Genomic DNA, 25,307 nt, shown 5'->3' on the forward strand with positions numbered 1-25,307 from the left:
AATAAACAGAAACTTTCACTTTCAATAATGGAAAAGAATTATAGGATGAAATGTTAAATAAAATAATGAAAACGTTTTTAACTTCATTTCAACTGCTAAATGTTAAAAATTCTACAAAAAAAATTGCCAAAATTTCAAAAAATTTGCATAACAACTAACTTTAGATCAGTACAAGGGTATAAAAATAATTTTGGATTTATTTTTGTGGAAAAAATTCAAAATCTCTCTTAATTTTTAATTAAATAAAATTCTAATAAAAATCTCAAAAACATGTACTTGTGTGCATTTCTCCACACTTCAAAACTTATTTATAGCAGATCCACCAGGTGTCCCTTAGAGAATTCACAGAAATGAGCATTACATTCTTCTCTTCTATTATAAGAGATTCTCACGTTGTTACTAAATTATGAGAGTTACTTTGAAAATAAAGAGCGTTTAATCAAACAAAATGAAAAGCGCCATACGAACCTGAAACAAATCCTGTTGGATCCCTAAAGTTTCATTAAACATTTGTCGTATTTTGTCACGAGGTTCAGAATTTCCATGTTATACTTTTCTGCTATTATTTCATAAAGCCATGTGGTCAATGCATTCAAACAAAAGAATTACTGCATCAATTTGGATGACAAATTTTTGATGATCCATCATATCCCGGAGTTTGCTCCTAGCGATTTCCATCTTTTCCCTCAGCTGAAAGAACTTCTGGACGATAAATGTTTGAAAGTGATGATAGATGCAATAAATCTTTAAATGTAGAAATTGATTATATAGAGAAGTGAAGGAAATTTCAGGTATGTAACAGAATTTTTAAAAATAAATATCGTGTTTTTCATTTTGTCTAACTAACGATATTTATTTTCTGGATGACCATCGTATATTTTAAAACAATTTTATTTAATAATAAAAACTTCGACATATGCGTACGTGTGAAAATGGCATGTAACTTAAAAAGACACGTTGTCTAAAAATTGTCAGCTAAATGTCGCTTAGACTAAAATATGGATATATGTAACAATTTCATGTAAAAATGAGTCTCATGCGTGTATATTTGAAGCATCATCTGACATTTACATTTTTAACAATCTGAAGATTATTCCTAATCAAATTATGTTTTATAAATATCGGGGAAGACATTTTTTTTTCTGCATTGAATGCATTCTCCGCATTGTATTTTGCAATGTTTATTGATTTTACAATATTTCATTTAATGTTTATTGTTGATTAAGGAAATAATATTAATTTGCGATTAAATATAAGAAAAATATTATTTCAATTATAACATTTTAACTAATAATGCATTTTTCTTTCATCTATTCTTGCTAACCCCCGGGGGGCACTTCGAAATGAGGATGAGATGCTTCCGGCATGGTGGTTGGATCTCGCCACCCTGGAGGGTACACAAATAGGGGGGGGGATCTGACTCCTCCCATAGTTGACGGGATGTATTTCCTTCGGGGAGGGTTGTACCGTGGCCGGTGATGGCCCTTAGGACTCAACCACAGTCCCCACCAGTGTTGCTTTTGCGGCAGTCCTGTCATTCAGCTTTATGGTTTTAATCCGTGTGCCTTCGTGGCGTGTCTGCGAGTCAGTAGGTTGACTTATCTATAATCTAATAATAAAATCAAACAGTAAAGCACACCATTTAAAAAAAATCTAAAATGAAAAGTTCAGGTATTTCTATAATTAATACACGAGGTAGTTTACAAGCTGAAAAATGGACTTCCCAAGATAATTAAAGTAAATAAATTTAACAAACGTAGAAGATCGAGAACACTGCTTCACAATATGACTGTATATTGATGATAGAGCAGGAGTGTCCTATAATCCTATTTTGTATACTACTGATTTTACAAAACATTATAAAAATTGATAACAATGTTTATTTTGTGGTGAAAGCTTATAAGCCAGTTAATAACTATGCTAACCGAGTAATTGCCTTTGTATCATGGTCATGTTACTGGAGTGCGAACCGCAAGGTTCCAGGTTCTATAATCGCTCATATCAATCCGCCACAATTTCGAACGTTTACATTCTTTTTTTTTAACCATTATAAGTACTTTTTATACGACAGGTAGAAGGTGCTCAATTTCTTTAATCCGAATACTTTAATGTTGCTAACTGTAATGACCTTGAAACTTATAAAAATTGTTATAGCTTTTCTAATTGTATATTTATAGCTATTTCACCTTATACATTGTGGTTAAACTTTTAAAAATTAACTTTTTATGACATTCATTTAGATATATTTTTCATTTCTATATAGTTCCAAAAAAGCCGTGAAAGCATAGAGTGTAACATCTTGGTACCAGAAAGTTCCATGGTCGAGACCCGGTTCTTTCAAAGATCTGTTAAATATCTGGGTCTGATGTATATTAAAACGAAATATCTGAAACATCGAAGGTCAAAGGTCACTTGCGCGATGTCGACTTAAGTATTTTTCTCATCTTTTCCCTACAGTTCAAAGTTACGAAACCCATTTCTAAATAATCCTTGTATTGCTTCAAAATGGAACGTTGAGGTATTTAAATTAAACTTGCATTGATACATTATTACCATTTTAAAGCATATGTATCAAGTATTCATGTCACAAAGTGTCAAGTTCAGCCATTTGAGCATGAAATAAATTGTTAGAATTTGGAATTAATGGGACTGTCTTTCACTCGTGATTTGCAGGTATAAATATTCACGTAAACTTCAGTGAAATGGAAATTATGAAAATTCTGCATTATTGAAATGATTTCAACTCGAAGTGATTAGCGGATGATGTGGAATGTCACATTTTCACTGATAGACGATTCATTTTCAAATGAATACTTAAACTTGTAGAATATATTTGGGAGTCGTGTTAGTTTCTATCACCTGTTTTCAGTTTCTCTTGAATTTCTGATAAACTGTGAGTTTTATTTATGTACATATTTCTGGTTAAAATGATCATGTACTTTATATGAAACTGAAATTTGAAGAAACCTATTTTAGAATCTGAATAGGTTATTGTTTTGTTATATACAATGATTCATTATTATTTAGTACGAATTAAAATTCCATCACTGAAAGACTTTTTCCAAAGGCTAATTGAACACTTTTTCTAATTTTTAAAAACTTTTAACAAATAGATATTTTTCATTTATTTTATTATTTAATGATAGATCCAAGATGAATAATCTTTAATATTCTTTGAAAAAGTCAAATAAATATATTTGAAAATAATAATTCTTAAAACATGAATAAATAATTTTAAATAATAATTCTTGTTTTTCATATATTTCGAAAAATTAATTAATTATTTGTCTGAATTAAACAGATTAAATCAGAAAGTATTTACAATACCAGAAAACCTTAGTTCCACATTTTAAAAATGTAATTAAAAAAGATACAAATAACAGATAAAGTATAATATGGAATGCTTAATATACAATTTATAAGTTTACTTTAATGAAAATTCCATGCTATTAAATCTTTTGTCATCTTTTATCTGAAAATAATTCTGTTTCATAGCAAAGCAAATTTATTTGTCATAAAAACTAATAAAGCTAAAGAAATATTTTAAGTTTTTTTTGCTAAAAGTTTGTAAAATGAAACAAAACAAAAACGTATAATGCACAAAAAAAAAAAAAAATATTTGCTTTTTGATGAAGTTTCTTCTGATGAAATACAGATTTTTCTTTTCAGAAACCTAAATTGTTTCGAACATATTTCCGAAGCAAAAACATTTTACAATCTTATTGAATACAATAGAAAAAATATTTACAAAACTGTAGCATAAATTTGGTTTTCATTCATCTTGAAATTTTTTATAAATTCTATCTGATATATTTAGAAGACGCTTCAGATTGAAGTATAAAAATAATAACAAAATGTCATCCGAATAGAAAATTGAAAACGCCAGAAATGAATTCATTTTATAAAACAATCAATTTTATAGAACAGCGCTTTCCTATTCATAGAAAGGAAGATAAACATGTACGAATTTATTAGCTATTCAAAGAATGCTAAAATGGAAATGTCACTTCTATTTATATTGCTTATTTTTAAAAAAATGAAATTATTAATCATGAATATCAAATGAAGCAAACTATATTTAATGAGAAATTCAAACAAGATTACTTTTATTAACTTACATTAAACAAATTATAATGGCAACAAGGCCAGAAATGACGTCATTGTTGGTGGTGAAACATTGATCATGAGTTGTCATGGCAACCGTGACGCATCCTTCCGGAAAACACCAGGAGATGGCACTTAGCATTCATTTGTATACGAATTTAAGTTTCATCCATGTGTAAGTATTGATTCTTCTTGCCTAATGCAAATATTACATTAGAGCACGATGATTCTGTAAAATACACAAAATCCTATTTTTATCCCTCAGGTTTTGTTTGAAATAGACATAGATAGCAATGTGAATTATTGCCAGTTTATCACCATTTAAATAATTGCACACTACTTATTGATTATTATTGCACATTTTTTCGTAATAAATTCTAAAACACTCAAAGAGAACTTTTAAATTCGCTATAAATTGATATTTAGAAATAATTAGGAAAATTATACAATCGTGTCAAAAGTTGTCAAGATTTTACAGATAAACATAGAATTTGTGCTTTATTTCGATTATTTATTTGAAGTGTCAAAGGAAAACAATTATTATAAAATCGATGAGCTGTTCAAAGCACGAAACAGTTCATCGATTCAAAACTAAGTATTTCAATGCATATTATTTGAAGCAAGCTGAAATCAAATAGTTTCCGTTTTAGTCATTATGTGTAACAGAGTTTAGTTTTTGATAAATTACAAATCCAATATCGACAAAATATCTTAGTGTATTACAGTTATTGAATTTAATGACCTTATTCCTTAATTACAATAGGGTTTCTTGCTTAGTATTACAAAAAAGAATTTCTATATTGAATATTAGAAAAAATATTTATTTACTTATATGGTCATTCGCATTTACAGAAAATTGTTGACATGTAAATTGTATTAACTCCTTGAAATTTACTTTATAATATAAAATAATTATTCCTACAATTATCACCTTTGAGAATTTATAAAGCAATTCTTGTTTAAATGTCCATAGTATCTTGAAATTTTAAAATAGGAATTTTTTTAATAAATAATTCCAATATAATAAAATAATTATTTCATATATGAATGGATATAAGTTAAATGTAAAAATGTGCACAAAATTTTTTCCAAATATAAAATGAAAATGTTTTTGAAAAGAAATAATACTTTTGTTTATTTTTAGGAAATAATTACTTTTTATTTATAAGAATGTAGTGAAATATTTTTTGTTGCAAATAAAACCACGTTGCTCTTGTTTTATTTTCTTTGGGTTCACTTATCTCTTTTAATTTTAAGAGAATATCCACTATTATCCTCTACGTAGCTCAGTAGCCTTTTTATTGTATGATATCTTGAATGCATCAAAGGGTTGGATATTTATTCAGAAAACACAGTTCTTTTGCGCAAAGTTTACAAATATATAAACTTTAAACATTTGTCTTGAAAGTTGCAAAAAAATTTCAATATTAATTATTTTATTTGAATTTAATAAAAGATCCTAAATATTCATTTAGGACAATATTCATAAAAACCTAAACCATTGTGAATAAATTTAAAAACTCAGTTCGCTGAAAAGGATTATTTCTTAAAAACTTTAATTTGAGAAATAGAAGAATTAAGTGCTTTATTGTAAGTAAATGGTGTTTTATATATTCTTAAACATACAATTTTTATTATTTAAAATAAAAATCTAATTTTATTATTAATTCAATAGTAGTTTTTTCAAGACATGTTTAACAATATTGCTAGATATCGGTTTAAGTATATTCTGTTTAATAATCTATTAAGTATATCTTTAATGGAAATTGCATATATTTAAAATACTGAAATTACTTGCAAAATATAATAGCACATTCAAGCACTGAATTAGTTTCAAAATAGAATTGCACATTCAAGTACTGAATTAGTTTCAAAATAGAATTGCAAATTCAAGTACTGAATAAATTTTAAAATAGAATTGTACATTCATGTACTGAAGTAATTTTAAAATAGAATTATATATTAAGATACTGAAACTACTTTCTAAGAAGAATTATTAAAGCACTGAAGCTCTAAAACTGAAATAAATTTCTATAACACTGAAATTAGTTTCAAATTGATATATCTAATATAGCTACTGAAACTGTACATCATTCAAGTTTTGAAATAACAAGAAGGTCGTTTTGGGGATAGATTAAATTTTATAATTATTATTTATAGTTCTTAAATTGCTTTAAAACGGTTTTTCAACATCCAGTAATCAAAAAAGTGAATAGTATTGGATAAAATATTATAAAATTAAAAGAAATTCATATTTTTACTCCTTATTGTTAATATTTCTATTCTACGTAGAATACTCAAAGTGAATAGAAATTTCACTTCTCAATTTCACAGTAAGTTATTTATTATCAATGTCCATTCATATGAAAATAAAGTGTTTTGAAAAAATCTTATTTTTTAAATTCTAAATTTTCATGTTAAAATATTTAGTAATTCATTGATAACTGATTCAAAATATCACAATAAGTGATTCAAACTTCTATCTCATTTCGTAGTTACTGAGGATTTGTTTTGAAATATCATCTGTTGCTTATCAATGATCATTAATTAGTAATAATAAAATTTTAAAAAAAATCAATTGAAAAGCAGCGTGAAGTTTATTTAGTATATAAATTAACTTTAACCAAATTATATACAAGGCTTAACTGACTAAAAAAATGTAGCCTTTCGTTAGAGTTCTTGCTTTGGATTCAACTTTAACATAATTGTTTTTAAATTTGTAACTCTTAAGAGAGATTCTTACTCTTACCTATAATTGAAATTTTGTCGAAAAATTTCTTTTGAAGTAGAATGATTTTGATTTTTAAGCGGTTAATTAAATCAGCTAAAAATTTAAAAAAAATATCTGATCAGTAAGGAAACCTATTTCTAGGCTTTAACAACGATTTTATTGGGAACAATTTTCTAGAAGAAAGATGAGATATTTTACTCGCAAATATTTAATTACTGTTTCTTATTGTAAATTAATTCTAAAAAATAATTTTTATTAATTATTTCGAAAATATTTCAATTTATTTCTTTAAGAAATATAAAAAATAACTGCGATTTTCTGTAAAATAATACAAATATTTGATTTAAGTCAAAGATCTGCTTTTGTAAATTTTCGAAAATGATTTCTTTAGAACAAGTTTCGAAACACACACACTTTTTAGCTCTAAGAAAAGAATAAGATATTGTGAAAGAAATAATATTCACCTTTAAAATAACAATACTTAGATGAAAGGAGTAAAAGACTTTTTTTATATATATATTTGTTAAAGTATAGATTTTCTGCAATACTTAGACATTTTTTTCTCATTTCTAAACATGTCCTTACCCTCTGTTATAAATTAAGGTCTTTAAGAATTAAAATAAAAGTAATAAGAATATATCATTTTTCGACTTTTTTTATGCATTAAAAGTATTATATATTTAACTAAATTTCATTATTTCCTAAATGAAACTGTTGAAAAAATCTGCAAGTATAAACTTCGCTGCATTATTAACTACAGACACTTAAAATGTTGGTGTATGTAATGAATGTTTAGACATAAAATAGCTCCTTTGGGCAAGGTTATAGTTGTATTAAGGTTTCTTGAGTTTCATTTTATGAGTATCCTGAGGCCATTTCTTTTATTCTTTCTGAAAGATTTTTGCAACCCTTCAAAAGGCATTATCTCTTAATCACCAAGTCTTTTGTCATTTAAGAAGATGCAATTATTTGCTTACTTAGATGTCCATTATGAGAAGACATAATTTTGGTTCTTTGTATTGCCAAAAGTGTCAAATTATTGTAGTTTGGCAGTACAAAAAAATATTACTTTTCATTAAAAAATTGAATATATATTTCTACAAACTTACAAATGTCATATTATTGGGGAAAAAATTATTCATTTTCATAACAGAAAAATATTAACAAATTCTAAAACTCTATTTTTGATCATGTAATATCAATATTTTTTTAGAAAAATAAATATAAGCTATGAATTTAAACAATAATAATAATAAAAATTATTATTGAAATATTTATTATTGAAGTGCTAACATTTTCGAAAAAAGTATAAATTCTTCGCTTCTATTCTTAAACTTGGTTAAAGAGCCAGTGGTCTCTAACTATTAGTCACTAGTGGTCTATATGTGACTAATTTTGCAAACTATTCACTTAGGATTCTGAAATGTTTTATGCATATGTATTAAAATATCAATAAGTCACTTTAAAAAACACATTTTTTTAAGACACAATATATTATTTTTTAAAAATTGAAAGGTACCTAATTTAAAAAAAAAAAAAAATTCAAAATAATCCAGGCGATTTAATTTTTAAACTTTTCTATTATTCTTTCCTTATTACAGAATATATATTTATTTGGAAATAAACTTTGAAAGATTTCGTAATTCAAACTAAATGGTAATTTTTTTAGAAATATTTAAATGCACACTCGATTCTTAAAATGTATATCTTATTTTCTTTTAATGTTTAACTGAAATTTTTATTATCAATTCTATTTAAGTTCTTCAAAAATTAAGACACTGGGACAATTAAAATATATTTAAAGCTAATTACAGTAGCATTTTGAGAAGTCATTAAAATTCACTTTTCTTTCTATAGATCCATTAAATATTCATTTTATTGAACATTACATTTTATAATATTATTTTAGTTAAGTATAAATATACATTTCGGTAATGAAATGGGAACAATAAAATTTCATGTTTTCGCCCATTCTTCTCCGCAATCTATTATAACCCTTAAAATGTAGAATTATCACACAGAAAATGTTTTTAAAAAAAGCAAACTAAAAATATAAATAGTTAGAAATCAAATTTTTTTCTGGAAAAATTGGAAAAAATTTTGCAATGAAAGAAAAACAAAGAAATGTGACTAATCATAAATTCAAACTAGGGAAAATGACATCCTATAATATAATCTACAAATATACTTGTTCTTTTTGTTTTCTAAAAACAATAGAATATTTATTAAAAAGAAACTTGACTATATTCTTTAAATGTTTCACAGAATGGCGTTTCTGATTGTTTAGATAGGAAGTTGTATCTGTAAATTGTTGTAAAATGATTTTGTTAACAAATGACTTTTGTAAGCGAATGTACTAAATGAAAACTCAGTAATAAATAATCTAATAGCGCTTACAAAAAGAACGTTTCGTATTAAAAGAAACCACAGCTATAATAAACGTTATTTCCTCTTAAGTAAAAAATTACGATTTTCATGATATAAAATCCAAAGTATGTTTTCTACATTATAAAATATCGTTTGGACGAATATTTTTAAAAGAAATATAACTTTATGAAAAAAAATATACTAAATATACCTAAAATAAATTTAGAATTTATTTTTTGTTAAAGTTGAAATTGAATCAATCTAGATTAATTAGAAAATAAGAAAATTATTCTTCATTTTATTTGATTCATAAGTTTACTTACTTGCTGATATTAGCTTATAATATCAGCAAGTAATTAATCTACTTTTTTAATAAGCTTTTACTATTAATAAGTATAAATTTTCTACTTTAAAATATTTGAAATTATTTAGAATTTTGTTTAGAATTTAAGCTAATTCTATTCTAAATTTTGATTTATTGTCCATTAGAATACGACCGTATCCGCATTCCTGTAGAAATGGTGACGCGGAATTCAACAGAGAGAATCTCCTTCGTCCCGAGTATGTATAAAATTCTTTAACCCCTAGAATGAAAGTTCTTCCCTAGAAAATTTGTTAATCTGATTTCTTACCAAATGTCACGTTATTTCCTTATTTTATTCCAAGCATGCACCATTTGTGAAACAGCACTAATTAAGAATAAAGTCAGTTTTGGAGCAAATAGAACGTATATTCTGTTCATATTTCACTGTTCTTTTCTTTTCTTTTGTATCCAACTGCATTTCTGTACTGCACTTGTTTTTTATAACTAAAATTGGTTTCCAGAAAATGAGAATTTAACTCATTAATAAACAAACTATTGAATTAAACCTGAAATTTCTCTCAGGCTCGTATTAAAATCTTTCTGTCTGGAACTTAAATTTTTATAAAAACTTGCATTATTACCCTCTTAATTTGTTAAATTAAAATAGGATTTAACAAAAAGTGTTCACATTTCTTTTTAAAAACAAAACTTACAAAACTTTCTTCATATTTAAAACACTTTAACGAGGTTCAAATCAAAATTTAATGCAAAGAAGAAGTTTAGAGATTGTAAAACTTTAGTGAAAATATTTCATTATTATTTAAGTTTGTCTTAAATTTATTAATAGCTAAATATTTAATATATAATACTTTTATTTAGAAGATCATTTTTATTTTAATACGCAAGACTGTTATTGAAATCATTTTAATTTCAGAGCATATAACTTTTATTTTTATGGTATATTTTATACAGTAGAAAAAAATTCATTCATGATATTCTGGAAAAAACATTAAAAAAATACCAGCTCTAATTAAATTTAAATTATACAAATAATTTGAAATCCCCAAATATAAGTTATGTCATCCTTTTTTTGCCCCCTTTCTAAAAATCCTGAATACAAATGGAAATGGAAATTAAAATTCATTAAGTATTTGCTATAACTTCAGCAAAAACTTGCAGATTTTGTAAATGTTTTTACGTTTTACGACACTTTTCTAAGGTAAAATTCTGAATAGGAATTATTTTGAGAATGAAATAAATATCTTTAGCAAAGTATCTATTGATTCTTATTTTATTTATAGTATCAAATTTTTAACTAAATGAATTATAGTATTCACTGTATCAATAATTTTTGTCCTATATTTATCGCCGTTTAATCATACTAGAAAAAAAATGTTATTCTTCAATGTAATTCAATTATATTTTAAATGAAAATCTAGTCGAGGGGAAAATCTAACACAGTAATGCAAAAACAAAATCGTCATTTAGTTTTTCGTCACAATAACTCAGTATTTTTTAACCCCAAAATACTGTAAAAATCTTCCATTTTTCAGCACATTTGTTCCTAAATAATGTTTAACACTTAGCTTCATAATTTTGATACATTTATTCTCTAAACCTTTCTAGCACACTATGCAATTATGAAGTTTTATTATTTTATCAAATAATATTTTTTTAGTGTTTGCATGAGAACAGCATGGATAGTTTCTTTAGAGAAATATTTATCTATAGTTATATCTCCCAGGTAGCTCAGTCTATTGCACAATATTGTATGAAACTATATAAAATTATTTATTATTAAACTATATTATACAATATGCCTGTGCTGTTAATACTATAGTCTTAAGTAGTTTTATTTATAAGAAAAATAATTGAATAAAACATTCAAAATTGGTTTCAATATTAGCACAGATATTTGCTAATATAGAAATGAACTTGTTTTCTAAAAATGAAGACATTTTATAGGAAAGCTTTAATTTCATATAAAATGTTCACAACAATTTAAGCAATTATGAAAATTTTCTATAAACCTATTTCATTCATTTTAAAGGCTTTTTTACTACAGATATGAACTTTTAATAATCTATTCAACTTCAGAAATTAGGTACAAAGGACAAAAATTCTATGTTGACTCTTTAAACTTTACTTTCTAAGATCATTTTAATTCAGATACTTCAGAATATTGAAATGACTGAATTTCTTTTTGAAAGATAAGAAAAATTCTTAACTTTTCTTGAAAAATTGTAGACACTTGTGTTTTTAAGCGATCGATATATAAAAAATTATCCCGCTTAGCCGATAATTACTATGCAAACGTATACTCGGAATTTATTAAGAATTCTCAGACATCCTTCCTGTGCCCCCCCCCCCCCAGGGAAAGCCTCTTTATTGAACAAAGCACAAGCCTTGGGCATTCAATAAATCACACTTAACATAATGGAAAGAAAAATTTTGAAGTGACATCCAGGCATCTTTGCGTATACCAAAATCTTTCTAAGTGAACGTTCGTGGACTTTTAGTATTGTTGGAGTTAATCTTGACTATTTTAAATCTGTACAAATACAAACAATGCACGATCAAAAAATGATTTATGTGCCATTAATATCGATATCTAGCATGCTTGGAAACTAAACATTAGGGGTTCCACGTTAGGCTGACCACATAACAGGGACATATGCCTTGCACCCCAGGGCCCTCGGTCAAGAAAGCAGATATGCGTACTGTAGGCCTTGGCTCACATGGGCTGTCGTGCCACTAGTTTAAAATCGATACCTGACGCAAATTCTTTTTAAATAAACGGAGCAGATTTAAAAAAAGTTTGTGTAAATTAGTTTCTATTATACCTACAAACTACCATGTGATAAAACATGCTATAAGCATTAATGATATTTCACTTGAATAACGATATCTTCTTATCGGCGAAACTACCTTTATTTTATCTTGATGCATGGAATAAAATTTGAAAATTCCAGCAGTAATTAGAATTTGGCAACGTTTGATATATTCTGATTATAAGTCAAATTTTTTATATGCTAGAAATAAAATGCTTTTTATAATAAACTATTTTTTATAAAAATTTACATATATGTAATTCTCTAATATATATCAGATGATATGAAAGCTTTTAATGAGCTCTCAGATAATTCTATAGCGTCTAAAATATATTTCAATACTTTATAACTGGTATTTTATTTGAATAATCCACGAACTATATGCAAAAGTAGAAAATGAAAGAACTGTTTAAAACATCGAATTGTTCCCAGTGCATATTCTGCATTTATGAGTTGTCATCTCTTAAAAACAAACGGGGATTCAGCCTTCATTCATCGCCTTCTGTTTTAAGAAATGGCAGTAGCGTTGTTTACAATTAGCACATTAAATTAGACTTAGGAATCTGATGTTAAATAAAAAAAATTCTAAATGAATTTTGATAAGCATTTTATTTACTTCAAAAATATGCCAACACTCTTTTATGCCTACAACAGTTTAACTAAAAATTAGAAGTGACAAAAATAAGAAAATACTAAAAGATTAAGTTGTTTTGTTCAATTCCAAAATCTTCGTTCAGCATTTTCGAACGAAATTTACTTATACAATTTCTTTGCAGATTCAATCATAAACTGCTATCATGTGAGTACTTCATTTGCCCTGTTATTTTCCTCCACTTTCTTTACGTTCTGATGAACTCCTTAAACTTGATCGTCAATAACGTCTTCAAGAATTTGAGGGAAATGTTCTAAAATTTTTGCAAGTAATGAACGTTTGCGCTCATATTGCAATCAAAATCTCAGAAACTGTTAATTAATGTGTGCAACATAGTTTTCAGAATTTTTGTTTCTCAATATTTTCTTCACTAGAATAAAAATAATCCAAAGCTTTCGTTGTGTTTTATTCACAGGATTAAGGAAATGTGGATAGTTTAAGAGCTATTCAGTTTGTGGATCTTAAAAAATTGCAGATTTTGTTTGTTTTGCAGAAGTTTTTTTGAGATTATGTTTTGATTTATACATGCAAACAATATATATTTTTATTTAGAATTTTGATGAATGGTTTCATTAGCTTAAATTTATGGGAAGTGAAGGTAAGATGATTTTGTCTTACTAAAGTTCTTGAATGATAGCTATTTTTTCTATAATTATTACTCTCTATTATTGGCCACACATTTCTTATCTAATGATATTGTTCGGCTCTGCTACATTATAAGTATAAAAAGCAAGTATATTTTGTATGTCCCTAGTTGACCAAAACAAAAGTTTACCATTTTCTTCATACCTATTTATTATTCATGTTTATGAATGTTTACCTTCTATATGACCATGACCATAATAGTATCATATTTTTCCTCCATTTGTTACATGATTTATTGTGCTAATATTCTAATTTTGTTTGTCTGAGTCATATATTCATGGAATTACTTGATCTTTAAAATTTTAACTGTTCCATAATATAACTACACAGAATCTTAAAAATTTCATGTAATAAAAAAAAAAAAACTGCTGAAGCTAACTAAAAAACCTTGAACATTAACTATAAATGGCAATATCAAACAAAATCCGTTAAGGTGTATGTACACACTTGAAACTTCGAAAATCGTTCAAAATATCGAATATTTTTTTATTGCTCAATAATGTTCTCTGATCCTTTAGCTTTCAAACGATATCAAGATGTTGTCAATATTCGAAATATTTCTCGAGTTAGAATTATTTTTCTTGAGGTACTTTCATTAAAAACTCTAGTTACGGTTTGTTTAAAACTCATTTTATGAATAATGATATTTTCCCACTATGTTGCTCCATTGAAATAATCATAACTCAACAAGAAATGAACCAAATACAACTATTTATACATCCAAATAATCTGTATGAAATAGCGGATGTTTTGTGCCTCAATCAAAGTTATATTCATAGAAATAAATGTTTAATAGCTATTTAAAAGTCAAAATTACTGAAAAAATCTCGCTTTTTCTATTCATTGTTAATGAAAAAATTGTTAAAAAAAACTATATATTTTTTTAACTTGATTGAGGCAGACAACATGAAGACTACTATTAGGCATAATTTCCAACTAGAATTGTGTGTCTGTACAAAGTAGAATGTAAGATATCATGTTTCAAAAAATATGCTAATTAGCTCATTAAATATTATTTAATTAATTAATAATTAGTGTAATATGGTTTTTTCTCACTGAAATGAGTTTAAACATATATTAATGACCTACTGGGAAAAAACAAGATTTTTAAAGTTAAAATTTTTTAAAAAAAATCTTCTAGTGTGTACGTACACCTTAAAAAATTCTAAACACTAAAGGAAAAAAAAACATGAGTTATTAATCTAATTTAATAACTTGTAATCTTCTTTTTTTTAAAGTACCTCATAAATTTCAAAAAGTGGCATTGATAGAAAATACACCTGTTTTTATTTTCGAAATTTTCAATATAGTCAAAAATGGTTAAAACAACTCTAGGTACCAAACAAAAAATCTTGGTGACCTCTGACATTAAAGAAATAAATCTCTGCGAAGATGGTGCAATTTATTTTTGAATTGTCGCTCCTCAAGTACCAGGTACTTATTAAAACACAATTCTCTGTACTACGCAGTTTTGTAAAAATGTGTCTTGCATGTTATGACGTCAAAACATTATTCAAATTGAATTATTTCAACATCTATTTAGGAGTTAGTCTTTCGTGATGTATATTTACTGCCTGTTCAAATCTATTCACAAACTCATTAAATTCGACGAGTCCTTTCATTAAAGATGAATGGTAAATTATTTCAAAGCCAAATTTTGTAATAGTAATAAAATCATTTAAATTAATATTTCCCAGTAAGTGGTTTAAACTAACACGCAATACCACTATATTTACGTAAGTAGAAATTTCTGAGAATCCCTTATTCAGAGAATTATGTATTCATTATTTTACTTAAAGTTTAAGAACATATTATTAAAGCATATATAGCATATGAAATCAAATTATACAGAAAGGAAATTTTATTACCTAAGTTGGATTCCATCTGTAACGAATTTCCATCTATTTGGCGAGATAATATATTCTAGATATAATTAATACAAAAATATTAGACAAAACTATAAACTCAGTTTAAATGTAAAGCCACTAGAAATTAGATTTAGAGACTAAAAAAAACCTGCTGGTTTCAGAAGATTTGAATCCAACTCGCAACTATATACAATTATATTCAAGCCTATTGATGAAGTATTTATTATCGGACATTTAAGTGTCTATAACAAATAAACTATAAGGGATTGTGTTTTTTGCTAAATAAGGTATAAAAATTATAGGTAAGCTTTCACTTTAATAAAATTTGTTTTTGTAATTTTATCCAAAATGGCCAATAATGAATTATTAAGTATTAATATGCATTTATTTATAATTTCAATAGTTCATTCTTCTCTTGTCTTTTTTATCTTGATTTTTGATTCTAAGAATTTTGGTATAATATGTCAGGAATTATATATTATTCAACGATTTTAAGAATTAAATAATTATTGAATAATCAAACTATAATTATATATATTTAAGATAAATAATAATGACATACATTTTTAAGCGAACTAAACTGCTTGCAGATCACAGGCATAATTTAAGAATTATTAAGCTTTAGAAATTTTTACAGTTGAATGTTGTTTTATTTATTCCAAAGAGTTTGTTTACTTCTAGGTGCTAAAAGCCTTTTTTATGAAAAACAAATTGAAAATTAAAAAAAAAATTAAAAATATTAAACAATTTTAATGAGCCATTCTTCCAGAACTTTTCATAGAGATAATGCACTCACATTCTAAAAAAATTTAGTGACGACTTTTGTAACATGAAAAAAAGGTTAAAAAGCTTAGAATGAAATATTTATCACTAAAAACAATCACGTTTAACTCACAACTTAAAAAGATCCAAGCATGATTTCCATAGCAACAAAATACAAATTTAAAATACGTTAATACATTAAATAAATAATATTGATTCATAATTTAAAATTATTCAATGTGCAACTATTGTAGCGTGAAAAAACTGGAAACAAATTTAGGATAACGTTCATTGCCAAATGTATTAGATTAGAATCATAATTTATATAAAAATATTTTACTGTACAGTAAAAAAAACTGAAAACAAATTAAGAAAAAAGTACATTACTTAACAATTTAAATTTGTTTGTTGTTAAACAGATTTTAAAGTTCGGGAACAAAATCTCACGAGTAAAGTTATAAAACACATACTTTTAAAAAATAACAAAATTTAAATACCAATTTCAATATTGATCAAACTTCTTTAATTTTGTCCTTTAGGAAGACAACGCGTATAACGTGCCTTACTGGCCAGAATGAACTTTAAAATTTCCTGTAAAAAAAAAAGTTTATTAAAAAAATAATCATTCTAATCACTTTTGTTTGTGTTTGAATCGAGTAAATGAGTAAAGTTTTGCATGGAATAATTTTCAAGAATTATGAACTTACATTCAATCGAATAAATACGTTATTTGTCATTTCAAAACAAATCTTTCATCGAAATTCAAATGTAATATCTTACATATTCGAAGCTATCAAGAAAAAAACAATGTCAATTAAGATAATACATTTATCTGGAGCAATTCTTAACTACTGTTAGAATTTGTAAGTTTTTCAATATAACTGTAAGCAGTTATAATAAAACCGAAGTACTCATGTTGAATTCCTGAATATAAAACAACAACATTTATAAATAATAATTTTGTGAAATTTGCAGAATAAATGTAAAGGGAAATACTTATGAAAAATTACATATTCATATATACTATATTATTTATAAGTTTATGAAAAATTAAATCCATATTAATAGTTTCACGAAAATTAAATATTTATTCATATTTTATAGAAATATGAATGTAAAAGTAAAATAACTTTGTATAATATATTCATATTTTAAAAATAAATTCATGTTTAAAAATAAAATAGAATTATTCATAGATAAAAATAATTTTAAAGTAAATAGAATTAATATTTTAAAAATATTAGATAATCTCGAATGTTTCTTTTAATAAAAAAATTAAATATTCGCTGTATTTAAAACTTTCTACTTTCGTTTTAACAAGTATTATTGAGATAAAATTATTAATTTTGTAAAAAATATCAGAATGCACCTTAATTCGTTTAAAAAAGCAATCTTAATTTATTAAAATCCATTCGCAAATCCTTTGAAAAAAATTATAAAATTCTGTTATTTTTCAGCCATTATTAGAAGACAAATATAGTTGCTACAACTGATTATAAAAAATAAATAACAAAAATAAAATTAAAAAAAACATTGCAAAAAGAACTAAAAATAAATTTATCTGAACCAAGTGAAGCATTTATAATAAATTATTTTTTTCCTCTAATGGCTTTAAAAAGTATATTTAGCTACAAACATTTTATTTTAAAAAGAAAGATATAAATTATTTTTATGCTTGCTGACACTGGAGAGCGTTAATCACTTTTATAAGAAAGATTAGTTTAAATCAAATCTGTATAAGGCGTTTAACGTAAATAAAGGAACTTTAAAAAGACATTTTCACAATTTCTTGATAACAGTCTTCTGTATACTTATATACATAAAATTCACATGAAAAAGTTTTAAAATTTTGTTTCTGAAGAATTAAACCTAAACAATTGAGAAAAAGTTTATCTTAATCTAGTGAAGCATTTTTAATAAATTATTTTTCTATTATCTCTTTTCAAAAAAAAAATCTGTTACTCTAAATATTCTTGTTATTTTTAAAATAAAAATTTAAAAAAATCCTTTTCGCAGATTGGTGAAATTAGATAGAATTTAAGGATTTTACGAAAATGCTTAATTTCAATTAAATCTGCATAAGGTATTCAAAGTAAATGAATAAATTTAAAGTAAATGACTACGTTTGAGATGAAAGTTTTGCAAAATGCTCTCAAATATTTATATGTGTATGTGTGTGTGTGTGTGTGCGTTTATTTTTGCCTAAAAAGATTGAAAAAATAACATTTATGAAAATAAACATACAAGTTAAATACTGAAGGCTTTTTAAAAATCGGAAAAAAAGTTGTTCTTATGCTAAAAAGAGGTATAAAGCAAAAAAATCTTTTATTACAGAGTTTTATCAAATGATTAGCTTAAAATTTTGCATATGGCTTGAAAAATATATTACATTATAAAATAATATTAATATATTATATTATATTAGTTTCTAAACTAAAAAATAAGCTGCATTCCTATAAATTCCTTAAAAATTTTGGGATCCGACTGAAAAATAACATTGTAATTTTTACATTTTTTTATCATATTATGAAACATTACAGCAAGAATTGAATATTTCTAACTGAATAGATTGCTTATTCTATAATTCAGGAACTGCAGAGCACTTTGAAAAACATTATATCAAAATCTGAACAAAAAATATGCATTAGAGTTTTGTTTGTGGGGTTTTTCTTTAGAAACCAAAGATTAGAATTTGAGAAAATAGCATTTAAAACGCATATCATTGAAAATATAAAAATCAACATAACTTCCCAAAAAATAGGTTTCGAAACAAAATTCAAATGGTTTTATAAAGCAAGCTATTCAAACATTAAAAATATTAAATTAAAAAAATCATATTTTAGCAAAAATATCGACTTTTGAAAGTAGTTACCTCTTAAAACAAATTTTTCTATTCCTCTGCATGAAATTCAAATGGAAAATCAACTTTCTAAAAGTTGCTTTTAAAATCGATAAAAGAAGTCCTAATGATTTTCGTTTAAAAAGTTTGCTTACACAACAGGTATTTTTTTTTTCAATATTTTTTTATTCAATAATCAATGTTCCCCCCAAGTCTTTCATGCATTCGCTATCTAATAAGGATCGTAGCCCATGTATTACAATTGTAAACATGAATAAGCATTCATGGGTATAGCCATGAATGCTATGGTGGACAATAGTTATGAAATATACATCTTTGGGGTGTATCTAACATTTTTATTAAATGATGCGAATATGTATTTTGGTCGCCTTTTTCCAACAAATAGAAATCAAAATTTGGCAGAGAGCTACAGTTGTAGTTACCAGACAACGTCCCGAATTTCATTGATTTAAATCATTGCGTTCATGAGTCACTTCATGCATGTGAATGTACAAACGGATAAATAGTCGATATTTTGACTGATTCTTTTCAAAATTTAAGAAGGATAGAGACTAAATTTTTTTATCAAATCTCAGCTATCTAACTCTTTTGTAATTATGAAGTTTATTTTCCCTCGAACAGCTATATAGACACTTCTTCTAAACGGAATTCGCTCAAAATTTGAGAGAAATCTAAACATTTGATCTAAATATACCAAATTTCATCCTTCTAGCTCAAAATAGTTTTGAATTATCACGTTCGCAGACAGACAGACACAATGTCAAACATATGTTTTGTTGCTTTTCAGGGAGATTTGAAACACATAAGTTCATCAAAGTTTCGAATTCGAATTCTTGAATGATTACAATAACTTCTCAATACTTCAGATACCAGAATGTAATAACTAGAGATGAAATAAATATTTCTTATTTTATATCATATTGTAACATCGTTATTCATCAAAGTTACCCAGCTTAATTAATATGCGCAAAATCAGCATAGAGGTCTGTTATTATAGGGAAAGTTTTACCAATTTAAAAATTTCCGCTTAAGGGTTATATTACTTTCATATTCATTCTAAATACATGTTACAGGAGTTTTCAATTCTTTGAATGTCAACACAGTTCAAGAGAGTGAGAGAAGAAAAGAAAATTGGAAGGCATCTACTTTCCGATTACTTCCATTTCTATTTTTTTGAGTTGGTCACAGTTAATTGCAGGGCACAACTTCAAAATTTATGAAAAAAAGGCATTAAGATAATAAATTTTTTTTTTAAATCTTTCAAAACTTTTATATTATGAGAAGAAGAAAAAAGTGTTAAGATAACACACGATGTTTTAATAGGAGCAGCTCAGGTGCTACAAATTCTTCTGGAATTTTCTGGCAACCAGAATATTAGATATGTGCTGGAATTATTAGTTTAGCTAGTCACCTAAATTTATTCTCGGGTTTTATTAAATGTGACACCATACTATCTTAATAAATAATCAATCAAAATAGATTGCATTACCATGGGAGCGAATATATTTATTAGTTTTTGTCTTTTTTCTTTCCTATCTTCTCCCAATTTCTTCAGATGCTTCGTAAGTTATTACATATTATGTGCCTTGTAAGACTGAAGCACATTCTAATACATCTCGGCATGGGAAAGAAAAGAAACTGTTCGCTATGATGGATTATTCTTAGAGAAAGAGGGCAGTATTCTCATCATATAACTGGTATGTACCAGGTTTCCACAACAATAATGAATACACCATGGAATATGAAATTCTTCATCAGCATTTTTATTTCATATTCCATCATTTATTATCTTGAAGCAATTTCTGATAATGAGTGAATCGCAGAAGTTTAGGAGCCTGTTAACGAAAAAGTCTCGAAAAATATTTTCTTTAATCAGTTAACTGTTTCGACTTCTTCGGAAAACTCGTATCTTATTATAAAATATATATATTATATAAATATTATAAATAATTAATTTTGTTGTTTCTTATGGCACTTGCCATGGACAAGCCCACTGTCCATGGCAACGATTGTATGCCGGTGGAGGACATCTCTGGTTTTTATAGCAGCGCCATCTAGGGCCAAGAGAACGACTTAACTACACACACGTCACAAACTTTTTTACGGGGCGGACTACATTCATTCATCTACAGATCGCAATTTAGACCCGAATTAGAGAACGATCAGCCCAGGTCCAGTACCCCTAGTGGTATTACTTTCGACATGGAGGACTTTGTGCCCACGACAGATTTATACGCGCGTCAGCCACCAAGTATGCAGGGAATCTTCGGCCGCCGGGGTTCGAGCTCGCAACCTATAGGGCGTGAATCCAACGCTCTACCAACCAGGCTATCCCGGCCCATAATTAAGTTTAAATATAATTATTAAACAATCATTATATAAATATAATAATTGTCATTAAATAAACTCGTCATAACGTAAAATGTTGTACTTTTTCCATTATGAGTATACTCGTCAAAAACAGTTACATGGTTAAAATTTTAAATGTATGTAAAAAACTGAGCGAAAGAAATAAAAAATATGCAAACATTGCAGACACTAAATAATAAAATAGATTGTTGTAATGTTTATGAATCATGTATTGTTTTTCTTCTATAAAAGTTTAATTTTTAAAGTTAAAAGATTTTTGGGATATCGATTACTACAAATTCTAAAATTAATTATTTTTTAATTTTTGGCCAAAAATATTAATTTCTAACACAAAAGCTAAGTTGTCCGCTGTCCTTGATAGTTTTTTTTACTTTCACATATACATAGTATAGAGTAAGTATAATAAATTGTTAAAAAATTCGAACTCGAGATTTTGATGAATCTTCAGGTTTTGACTTCTCTGAGTTAAATAGAAGAAAAAAAAACATTTTTAGAAAATGTCTGTCTGTAAAAAGTAACTCAATGCTTTGAGCTAGACGGTTAAGAGTTGGAATAAGGTCTTTACACCAAATTTGCAGATTTTTATCAAATTTTGAATAAAATCTGTTCAGGGGAAGTCAGCTGTTCGAAAATAAGTTAACACGATAATTACAAAACGAAAAGAACTAGATAGATAGAATTCGGTACACAGATTTAACATCTATATTGTAGACACCTGCCAACTTTTGAGCCAAAATCCAACCAGGGATTCACCATCTGTCGGTCTGTTTCCGAAACATGTAAAATCGATCATTCAAAAACTAAATGACTAAAAGATATCAGATTTGATATGGGATTTTGCGAATACAAGTACAGTTTTGTGTCAAAATTTTGTTCCATTCGGTTGAGAAAATCGTATATAAAACACAATTTTGATTTTTGGATACAATTAATGCATGCCAGAGATTAATCATCAAATAACTCGCCAAGGATAACACAATAGATTCAGTAAAAATGTTAAATTCATACCAAAAATTAATAGTTCATAACTATCGAGAAATTTTTGGGCTGACTACTCCTGCTGGTTTTACGAATAAAGTCAAAAGATAAAGCTCCTGTTCATCTTGAGCTTACAGTTTGTTTGGTTTCTGTCATATGTTCATAGATGTACGAAATTCGATAGAAAATTACACAGGAATTGCTGGAAAACCAATTATGTTATTGTTTCTGATGGCACATGTCATAGACAAGCCAGCAGACTAAGTTAGCGAATTTAAGCCGAAATCTCTTGTTTTCAGTAGCGCCATCTAGGTCCAAGAGTACAAGACTTAGCTACTCACTCATCACAACACTTTTTACGGGGCAGCCTTATTCATGCATTTCATTCATTCAACCACAGATCGTAATTTAGACCTGAACTAGAGAATGATCATCTCTGATCCAGTACCCCCAGTGGAATTACTCTCGACATGGAGGACTTTGCGACCACGACAGATTTATACGTGCGCCAGCCACCACCACAGACGGAGAGTCTTCGGCTGGCGGGTTCGAACTCACATCCCAAGGGATGCGAATCCAACGCCCTGCCAACCAGGCTATCCCAGGACAAACCAATCATTTCATGAAAATAGAAATTTTTAAGACTAGGTGATTTTGTGATATCGATTATTAAAAATTCTGGCATTCATTTTTTAACATTAGACTAAGAATATTTATTTGGAATATAACTGTTAAGCTATTTTTTGCCCTTGATAGTCGTTTGTCAAATAATGGTTGGAGACTCATGTTAGATAGTTTCCTATCTATCTATCACTCAAAATCTATTGTGTGTTCATCAATGTATGAAAGTTGGTTTGTAAAAAATTTAAATGTAAAGTTCTGAACCAAATTATTAGAGAGTAAATTTTTCGCTCTCTGGGAATTAACTAATAGTATTTACTGTGCCAGTGTACTTATTAGCAATGTTCATAAAACTTAAAAGAAATTATATCAATTGGAGTATCGAGAGTCATTGAAAATTCTTCTGTTATTGATGTGCAAAATATAATATGCTTCTGACTAGTTAAGAATATTCTTGCATATGAAACACACTGTTCAAATCGTTAGAATATGAACATAGTGAACATGTAACGAGAGGACGTATTGAATGATGTTGTCTTCACTCTGCATGGCAATGTCAGCTATCAAACTCAAAAGTTGATGCAAAATTTAACAGGATGATATGATTATCCTCTTATGCTCTAATATGCCTTTTGATTTTTCTTCCATAAATGAAGAATCATTTGTTAAAAACAAAGTAATCTTCATAATATAATGTCAACTCAAATGCCAATCAGTGATTAAATGAGAGAGGAAATGATTCCTAACATATGATGATTAGCAAGTTTTTCTAGCAGTTTGATTAATAACTCAGCCATAGATTTTTAGCCTTTTTCCAACAGTTTGAAGATTCTTTGAACTTTTGTTGGCCGATCTTCTTTTATGCGAAATCGGGATAGTAAATGAGCATAACAGTCAATCACAATAACTCTATTTATAAGGTTTAATTCTATGTTAATGGGGTGACTGGTTATAATTAAAAAATATGATTAATATCTCAGTCAATTTTGTGATTATACGTAAAAGTGATATATTTGTATCAAACTTGCATCATAAGTATATTTCATGCCAATTGTTATTGTAAAACCTTTTATTTACACGTTAGATTACACTATCTGAAGGTCATGTATTATTATATCAGACTCCTTCTAAATTAATTCAGCTGTGTCTTCATAATCTTTCAATTACGGTTTAATTTCAGAGAATTGAAAAAGTGTTGAATAAATTTCTCAGAAAAATTCAGTTCAAATTCCTGGTTATTTCTGAAAATCTCAACCAATAAGATGGCATTAATGTTTCAGTACAAATAAATGCCAGCATGTTCTTCGTATCCCTCTTCTTTATTTTTTTTCCTTATAAGCAAAAGTTTGACTAAAAAAGCGCACTTTCCATTTACAAATATAAACTTAAAGTCTGATAATTATACCAAAAACTTTTGTTAAATTATGTATTTATGCAAGCTGTTGTACAGTGGAAGTTAGAAATTACGGCACAGAATCGTCTAACCATAGTTGCATTTTACTATGAAATCTGCCTTAAAATATTTTTTTGTGTTTTTTCAAAATAGAATTTTAATAGAACTGAATTGAAGCCAACCATGCAAGTACATAAGAAACTATAACTATGAACTGCATTGGTCTAAAATAATAGATATTTCCTTTATAAAAATAAATGTGAAAAAAATTAAGTAATATTTTATAGAAGTACATCGTTAAATGGCAAGCATTTAAAGAATATAAAGTCATCAAATGAACTTTTAAATAAAAATATATTAATATATATTTAAATAACTATTAAATTAAGGAAAAGTTATATATCTTAAAATTACCAATGAAATAGAAAGCATGATTTCATTAAAAAAATTACTATTATGTCTGAGTGAGATATTCCAAATTTTTTCAAATCATGTTCTCTTAAAGAAATTAAATGAATATCCAGTAGTTATGCTACAGTCGCTAGGCTAGCTAGCTTAATAACTAGGATATTAGAACATAGTACAGTAGTATTTTTATGAACTACTAATTAACTTCACAATATCTAAAAAAACATCTTCGTAAATTACAGCTGAAACTGCCTTTCAAAGAAAATAGCTTTCCCATTTCCTAAGTAACTTTTGCTATATTTCATAAGTTACATAAGTCGGAAAAACGTTTTGCGATTGACCTTTTATTTTCTTTCTGCGACAATTTGGTCGCGAGATGGGTAGTGAATCTTAAGGAAGAAAAAGAAAGAAAG

The 25,307-nt window shown here is 26.7% G+C and overlaps 1 protein-coding gene across 3 annotated transcripts in view; it reads left to right on the forward strand.

Annotated features, from left to right (window-relative positions):
* LOC129981023 (stomatin-2-like) overlaps positions 1-25,307 on the forward strand; it is a 66,438-nt gene that overhangs the window by 13,065 nt on the left and 28,066 nt on the right. The window contains exons 1-2 of one of the 3 annotated variants that reach the window (XM_056091621.1): positions 4,259-4,279; positions 9,692-9,763. The exons of 1 other annotated variant lie outside the window; for it this stretch is intronic. In XM_056091621.1, the coding sequence (XP_055947596.1) occupies positions 9,721-9,763 (43 nt within the window). In that variant the 5' untranslated portion in view covers positions 4,259-4,279; positions 9,692-9,720. Of the gene's footprint in view, positions 1-4,258; positions 4,280-9,691; positions 9,764-25,307 lie in introns of those variants that run through there. One more of the 3 variants, XM_056091619.1, reaches the window with a different exon arrangement.

The sequence above is a fragment of the Argiope bruennichi genome, chromosome 8, assembly GCF_947563725.1.
Source record: "Argiope bruennichi chromosome 8, qqArgBrue1.1, whole genome shotgun sequence".
NCBI classification, from domain to species: domain Eukaryota; kingdom Metazoa; phylum Arthropoda; class Arachnida; order Araneae; family Araneidae; genus Argiope; species Argiope bruennichi.